Source organism: Bos indicus, chromosome 18 (assembly GCF_029378745.1).
Source record: "Bos indicus isolate NIAB-ARS_2022 breed Sahiwal x Tharparkar chromosome 18, NIAB-ARS_B.indTharparkar_mat_pri_1.0, whole genome shotgun sequence".
NCBI lineage: Eukaryota > Metazoa > Chordata > Mammalia > Artiodactyla > Bovidae > Bos > Bos indicus.
In genome coordinates, this window is record NC_091777.1 from 57,137,995 (window position 1) to 57,145,587 (window position 7,593).

At 58.0% G+C, this 7,593-nt stretch overlaps 1 protein-coding gene and 1 long non-coding RNA gene across 5 annotated transcripts; one reads left to right on the forward strand and one right to left on the reverse strand.

Moving 5' to 3' along the window:
- Positions 1-395: 395 nt before the first annotated feature.
- On the forward strand, positions 396-7,298 carry SPIB (Spi-B transcription factor). Of its 4 annotated transcripts, none has more exons than XM_019978431.2 (6): positions 396-446; positions 1,441-1,468; positions 2,979-3,051; positions 3,340-3,551; positions 3,913-4,063; positions 5,318-7,298. In XM_019978431.2, exons 1-6 carry the CDS (start codon positions 424-426, stop codon positions 5,614-5,616), a joined length of 786 nt encoding a protein of 261 aa, XP_019833990.1. In that variant the 5' UTR covers positions 396-423; the 3' UTR covers positions 5,617-7,298. The 4 variants fall into 4 exon arrangements, with proteins under 4 accessions (XP_019833990.1, XP_070628317.1, XP_019833989.2 ...); XM_070772216.1 differs by having other exon boundaries at positions 3,913-4,059; positions 5,318-5,457; XM_019978430.2 differs by lacking the exon at positions 396-446 and having other exon boundaries at positions 1,041-1,468.
- Positions 4,653-5,475, reverse strand: LOC109571936 (uncharacterized). The gene is made up of 2 exons (XR_002182701.2): positions 5,344-5,475; positions 4,653-5,077 (listed from the first exon to the last, which is right to left on the reverse strand). It is a non-coding gene; the product is annotated as an uncharacterized lncRNA (long non-coding RNA).
- Positions 7,299-7,593: the final 295 nt, after the last annotated feature.

The window sequence follows — 7,593 nt, forward strand, 5'->3', positions numbered from 1 at the left end:
CTGCCTCTGACACCCGAGTGCTCTCACCTGATGTCAGTCTCTGCGTGCCCCCCAGCAACCCACTCCCCCCCGGCTCCTCCATCCAGAGACACCCCACACACATGCCCCCTGACCATAAGACCCCTTGACTTTTACTTTCTCAGGGTCCCGCCAAAGCCAATGCTTCTCCCATCTCCACTCCTCAGGGCCAGCACCCCCACCCCAACCCTGGGGATCCCCAAATCCAGACAGCTCCTGGGCCCACCCTCCCTGCCACGTGATCAAGGGGTTGTGCAATCCAGCCCCCTCCCCGACCCCCTCCCTGAGGGGATTTTCGAGGAGGGCTGAGCTCACAGCCAGCCGGCACCCCTGCCCCCCCCAACCCTGGGGGCTGGGCCAAGGTATAAATAGGGGTGGTGGCTGCAGGCGGCAGCAAGCACCACCATGCTCACCCTAGAGGCTGCACAGTAAGTGGGGGCCCTCCAAAACCGGGACTCAGAACCCCTGCCCTGCCCCTCACCTTTGACCCCTCTGCCACCAGGCCTCCCCCCTGAGGTGGTGGTCTCTGCCCCACCCAGGAGGCAGGAGGGTGGGAGGGGCTGGGGTCCACTCCCCCTCCTGGATCTCTTTGCCTCTGCCACCTCGATTCCCTCCTGCATCCCACCATGTCTCCCCTGGACCCCTGAGGAGAGAAAAGAGGATCTCTCTCCCTTGGGGCGCTTGCTTCTCTCCACCCTGGTGTCCTCCCAAGTGGCCCTTGGCCTCCGTCCCTGTCTTCCTCCAGGTCTCACTGCATCCCCGACTCCTGTGTCTGCAGCCTGTGCCGCGGGCCACATCTTTTCTGTTTGTGGGTCTCTTGTTTACTGCCTCTTGCTCCCTCGCTGTGTCTTTTTGTCTGTCTCATCTCTCCATCTGTCTGCCTGTCTATTCCCCACCCATTTCTGGGGCTTAATAAATACCTCCTGCAGCCCAAGCGTGAACACCTCTCCACACCTTTCTCCCTTCCCTCCTCTCCTCCCTTCGCCTCGGCGGAGCCTCTTCTGTATTTTCCCATCTCCATCCACACGCCTCTCCCGTCGTCTTTCGCCTCTGGTCCAAGATGGACCCACTGAACGGACTCGCTCACCGAGGCCCCCTCCCCACCCCCACCCGCCCTCGGGCACCCACATCTTCTCTCCGGGGACTTTCTCTCCTTCACTTTCCCTGCCCCCGCCCGGCCTCTGTCTATGCAAATCCCAGGGGAGGGGGGAACATTTGCCTGGCCTCCGCCCCCCACTTCCTGTCCCGGTGGGAGAGTGGGGGTGAGTGTGGTGGGGCTGGTCCCACACGGAGACACGCAGCCGCGGACCGGCTGCGGTGGTCACAGCTGCAGCCGCCTGCCCCCTATCCATCCCCCAACCACTTCGAGAGCCAGGAGGCTGAAGACGCCCCTGACATGCCCTTGTGTCTCTCCCCCTCCAGGCTCGACGGGCCACACTTCAGCTGTCTGGTGAGTCGGGGTCCTGGGGGTCAGCTAGGGCTGGGGTCGGGGGAGACCCACGTGGCCCATCGCGACCTTCCTGCCTCAGTTTCCCCCTCTGCTTCTTCCTGTCCCTTTGTCTTTCTGACTTTTCATTGCTATCCCCAAGCTCCGTTTTCCCCACCCCCTGCCATCACAGATGATTTTTCTAATATCTCTTTCCTTCTCTCAGACCCTGGTCCACTTCCTCCAATGGGGAGGAGTAGGTCTTTGTGTCTTTTACTTTGCGTCTCTTCCTCCATGCATCCCACGTTCAGTAAATCTACTTCTTCCTTCTTCCCTTCTCTGCTTGATTTCATATATTTTCAAAAATTGAGTCGAAACTATTTCAGACACGCAGAATACTACACCCCACTCCCCATAAACCCACAACCTACTCCAAGAAATAAAACCCCACACATATGCTTGAAGGAAACCCCTGCGGGTGCCCCTTCCCCAGCGCATCCCACACTCCTCCAGCTTGAAGAGTTTTTTTTTTTTTTTAATTGAGGTTTGCCTTACAAGTCAGAAAAGTGACAAGTCTTGTGGACAGCTCAGTGAGGTTTTCACTTATGTGCACACCTGTGTAACCACAAACTGTATGAAGATATAGAACATTGCCATTACTCTAGAAGATTCTGTCATGTCCCTGCGCAGTCAATAGCCCCCTCTGATACTTTCCACCACAGATTAGTTTTGTTTGGTTCTGAGCTTTATGCACAGTGGCCCCCTTTGGGTCTGGCTTCCTTCACGTGACCTAAAGTGTGTGTCAGACATGGGTCCTTCTTCTTTGTTGTATAGTACTCTGTCTCAGGACGACACCACAGTTCTCGTGCGTTCTCCTGTCCCTGGGCACTCAGGCTGTTTCCCGTTTGGGGCTGTTACTAAAGCTGCCCTGATTGTTCTTGAACAAGGCTCTTTTGTGGACTTAACGTTTCCAGATCTGGTGGGTAAATACCTAGCCCTAAGACCAGGATGACATATCTCTAGTTTTAGATTTTCACTGCTAAAGCAACACTCAGCTCTTGGGGTGAATTGAAGCGATGTGGAGGTGGATAAAAGAAGGGTCGAGAGCTTCTTTCCCTCTGTTAAAAACGCTTCCGTGCCTCTTACCCTTCACCCCCTGTGCCCCCGGCCCTGAGGCAGGCAAGCCTGGGGGAATTCTCCACCCTCCTCAGCTGCTAGGACTGTGTACTGGCGAAGTGCTGGGGTTCCCGGAAGCCCACACCCTTAGTGGGAGCTGGCTGCTGTCTGTCAGAGAGCCTGGTCTCTGTGTTTCTGTGTCTCTGCCCGTGTCTCTTGCTCTGTGTGTGTGTGTGTGTCTGGGTCTTTGTGTGTTCTGCTGTGCTGTGTCTACCTCCCATCTCGGTGCCCCTGTCTCTGGTGCCTGGCCTCTCTTTCTCGCCCTCTCCCAGCCTGTCAGAGTCTCCTGCCTGGTCCGGGGTGGGTGGGGTCTTCCCTGCAGCCTGAGTGACCCCTCTTCCTCCCCCACTTCTATCAGTACCCGGATGGGGTCTTCTACGATCTGGACAGCTGCAAGCACTCCAGCTACCCGGACTCAGAGGGGGCGCCTGGTGAGTGACCCTGGCCCAGCCCCCCTCCCCGCCCCGCCCCTTGGGCCCGTTTCACAGATGGGGGAGCTGAGGCCCAGGGGAGCTGTCAGCTGGCCCAGCAGGACAAGGTTAGCCCCCGGCCTCCAGACCTCCTCCCCTTTCCTTTCCCATGCACCCGCTCGCCCATGCAAATCCTGGGGTCACAGATTTGCACAGCCCACAATAGCCCCTCTGTGCTGGCAGGGGCTTCGAGGGGGAGGGGCCCGAGGCCAGACCTCTTGGCTTCTAATCCTGCGCCCTTCCCCCTAGACCTGTGGAGCTATGGCCTCAGTCCCGCCATCCCAGGCGCCTCCTATGAAACCTTCGACCCGGCTGTGGCCACCTTCGGCCAACCCCAGGGTGTCCAGCTTTGCTATGGCCCCTCAACCTACAGCCCCGTGGGGAGCCTGGACCCGGCCCCCAGCCTGGAGGCCCCGGGACCTGGCTTCCCGGCGTACCCCACGGAAGACTTCCCAAGCCAGGTGAGGGCCGGGGAGACCGCGGAAGTTCCCCATCCTTTGATTGAGGTGCCCGGCACCGCCTCAGAACCCGAGCGCATAGGGAACCCTTAACCCCTCTGATGACTCGGGTTAAACGGTATTATTACTCCATCACACAAGCCAGCCACCAGAGGTGCAGACGTGCGTCAAGGGGCGGGAGGCTCTCAGGGAGGTGGCCCGGGTGTCCCTGGCCATGCCATGGAGATCAGAAGTGAGCCCGAGGGCAGGCTGTGAGCGGAGCAGGGAGCCCACAGCCAGGGCCTGGGAAGAAGCGAAGGGACCGAAGCAGAGGGAGGCAGAGAAGGGAGCCCCCCTGGCTATGGGTAACCCTGACCTTCCGCAGACCCTGGGCCCCCCGGCGTACGCCCCCTACCCCAGCCCCGTGCTCTCAGAGGAGGAGGACCTCCTGTTGGACAGTCCCGCCCTGGAGGTCTCGGACAGCGAGTCGGATGAGGTCCTTGTGGCTGGCCCGGAAGGCAGGGGATCCGAGGCAGGTATGTGGGAGCCAGTGGGGTGCGAGGGACTCCACCTGGTGGTGGGGGGAGTGGGGGGGTTAAGGGAACCATGTCTGCCCGAGCACCTACAGTACATACTCCAGTGCTGAGGGCAGTTTCCAGATCTGCCATCTGCTGGCTGTGCTGCCTTGGGCAACCGCCTCTATGTGCCTTGGTCTCCTATCTGTACAATGGGACGAAAACACTAATAGTATCTATTCCTGGTGGCTAGGAGGGTTTGGGGGATCGTAAGTGTCAACGAGGTAGCAATGCTTGGCACAGAGTCAGTACTCAATGAATCTTCACCATCATTACGGACACAAGAGCAACAGAAACCATTACAATATCAGCTCCCACCTAGTCAACCTCTGCTTCTGCCCCTGTGCCTGACCTCCATTACTCGCAACCCCTGCAAGCTGGAATTATTAGTCACTTTCCCTATCTGGGCCTCAGTTTCCCATCTGTAAAATGAGCTTTGTTATCATCATCCCTGTCTTGTGGGGTTTTGATGAAGATTAAATGAGCTCGTAATTGTACTGTGCATAGCGCAGCCCGTGGGTACCACGTGCTTCATAAAGACTGGTAAAAGTAAAACACAGACACACACAAGCTTCATTTATATAACTGAGGAAACACCAGCTCAGAGAGGTTAAGTCACCACCCCAACACCACACAGCTGGAAAGTGGCAGAGGTGGGGTTCTTGTATCTAATGCCTGCTATGAATTGCCACAGGCCCCCATCCTCCCATGGCCAGTTCTGTGGGCCCCTTGCTGCTTCTAGAAGCCCAGGAGTTAAAGCCCTTGGCCTCTCCCAGGATCCCAGTCTCTCGAGCTGACATGCTGGGAGGCCTGAGGCTGAAGAAATGGCCAGGAAGATTCAAACCAACTCCAGATCTCTTCACTAGTCAGCTGTTAGAAGCCTTTGAGGAGCACTGCCAACCCATTTGGCAGATTCATCCGTGCACTCCACAGATACATTCTGACCACCGAGCAGGCACAGGATAGGCACACAGCCTGAAAAGCAAAGCAGGGATGGGAGACAGGGGTTCCGGGGTGACAACTTCAGGAAGGGGGAGCAACTTACCCCGGATGGGAGGGGTGGCATAGAGGGAGCCAGGCACGGTGACCCAGCAGCCACCTCCCTCATCCCACTTCTCTTGATGGGGAGGTAGGGGCTTGGCGGTTCCGGACCGGGGAGGGCGCGGGGTGGGGCCCTGAAGGATGCTTCCGTTAACCGCCCCGCACCCGCTGCAGGGGCCCGCAAGAAGCTGCGCCTGTACCAGTTCCTGCTGGGGCTGCTGACGCGCGGAGACATGCGCGAGTGCGTGTGGTGGGTGGAGCCGGGCGCCGGGGTCTTCCAATTCTCCTCGAAGCACAAGGAGCTCCTGGCGCGCCGCTGGGGCCAGCAGAAGGGCAACCGCAAGCGCATGACCTACCAGAAGCTGGCGCGCGCCCTGCGCAACTACGCCAAGACCGGCGAGATCCGCAAGGTCAAGCGCAAGCTCACCTACCAGTTTGACAGTGCGCTGCTGCCCGCCGCCCGCAGGGCCTGAGCCCGGGGCGGCCTCTCGGGGGCCCTCAGGGGCTCCACGCCTGTGTCACGTGGGCGTTCCCGCACCCTGGGTCATAGGACCCATGGACCCCCCACACTGGTGCGGGGGGCGGGCTGCTGCCACAATCCCTAAGCCCAGCCCGGGGCCCCTCTGGGATCCCCCCCTTATCGTGTCTGGGGCCCCTTTGGGATTCCCTTGTCATGTCCAGGGGCCCCAAGATCTTCATGTCTTGGGTCAGAAGACCCGGAGTCGACTATACTACGTGTCTGTGTAGAGGGGCGGGGCAGGGCAAAGTGCTTCCAGAATCCCAGGAACTTCTCTGGGATCCCCTTGTGATGCCTGCAATCCCTCAAATCTCATCTAGGGGAGGGTGAACCTAGAGATCATCACACCAGATGGAGGGCTCTGCCTGCAACCCTAAGCCCTGTCCAGGGTCTCTCTGGGATCCCCTCTCAGGTCTGAGTCCCTCCTGTCAAATCTGAAATCTCCTAGTTATGTCTGGGTCCCTGGGGGTGGGGTTGTGGGGACCGTTTGCTTGCGTGTCTCTATGCCCTCTGTGACTCTCTCGTTCTATCTGTGCCTCCAAATTCCTTTGTCATCTTTGAGATCCCCTAATTCTCTGGAACCACCCTGCTGTCACTTTTTAATGTCTGAAAATCTCCAATCACATGATGGGTGCCTCTGGGATCCTTTTGTCATGTCTGAAAACACCATTGTCAGGTTTGGGGGGGTAGACCTCAGTGAACCTTGTGTCTGGGCCATGTCGTCTGGGATGCCCTTGTTTGTCTGGAATCCTCTGATCACCTCTGAGGTCCTTCTGGGATCCTCATCTGATACACCCCTTTGGGGACCCCACCAACAGCCCTTGAGTTCTCATGGGGACCCTCCCTCTCCGGAGAAACCCTCCTTAAGGCCATACTGGGGATCATTCTGGCCACTCCTTGATTTCTGTGTGACCTTGGTAAACCCCCCATGTCGGTTCTAACCAGAGACTTTGTGCAGTCCATCAGCAGGTGGACCAGCTTTTCTGTGTGGAGAGGCTGGAACAGGGTGGCGGCCATGTCTAATGGGGACTATGTTTTCCGATCTCAAGTCCCCATCGCCCCTGGCTGTCATACCCCGGTGGCTTGTTTCAGTCGTCCATTGACCCCAACCATTTTTGTGTGAATCCAGCATTGAGGTGAAGCCCAGATGAGCTCTGATTGGAACCCATGGGGGTGTCACAGGCTGCGGGCTAAGAAGCCAGAGGCCCTAGTCAGTCCTTGAGCCTGAGCGACTGGGGGATCTAGGGTGACCAGAAAGACTTGCTGCTTCTGGGCCAGTTTGGCCCTTCTGTGGAAAGGGAGAGAAGGAGGAAGATCTCGGAAGTCCTTTGCAGCCCTGTCAAGCCTTTGACGCTTCACCTGAAATCTGCCCATCCACTCACTGATGGCCAGAAGGAAGACAGGAAGGAGCATCAAGGACCCAGAGAAGGAAGAGGTCCTTGAAGGGGGCACATAGCGGCTGATAGCAGAGCCCGGGGCTGGGAGCGCCCCCTCCGAGGAGGGGTGCGGCTGGGTGGGAGGGGTGTTGCCAGGGACAAAGTGTCTTATGGGGGCCTCCTCTTGCAAATGAGGTACCTTTTGCAAAAACTATCATTACCCCAAGTGTGGTATAAAATAAAATACATCAAGGTAGACAGACCTCTTGGGACCCTGTGTCAAGGACTGTGATGCTGCCCATCCACCAAGGCCTGCTGACCCTCAGAGACACCGGGGCAGCGTCGGGGGAGATAAGAGGAGATGCAAGAAGCAATTAGAGTCAGACCAGACTGAGCCTTGAAGGCCGCGGCAAGGGCTTGAAATGCAGGCACTGGTGGTTCGATTCAATTTTTGTCTCCGACTCTCTTTGATGATCGGAATTCTTCTCCACCCTCTCCCTGGTTCCCTATCCGTCTGGGTTTCTGTCCCCCCTCCCCCTTCTGAACTTCTGCCCTCT

Coding starts and splice junctions, on each gene's coding strand:
- SPIB (XM_019978430.2), top strand. CDS start 1,079: ATGGACCCACTGAACGGACTCGCTCACCGAGGCCCCCTCCCCACCCCC. Junction 1,469..2,978: donor GGCCACACTTCAGCTGTCTG/GTGAGTCGGGGT, acceptor CACTTCTATCAG/TACCCGGATGGGGTCTTCTA. Junction 3,552..3,912: donor CGGAAGACTTCCCAAGCCAG/GTGAGGGCCGGG, acceptor GACCTTCCGCAG/ACCCTGGGCCCCCCGGCGTA.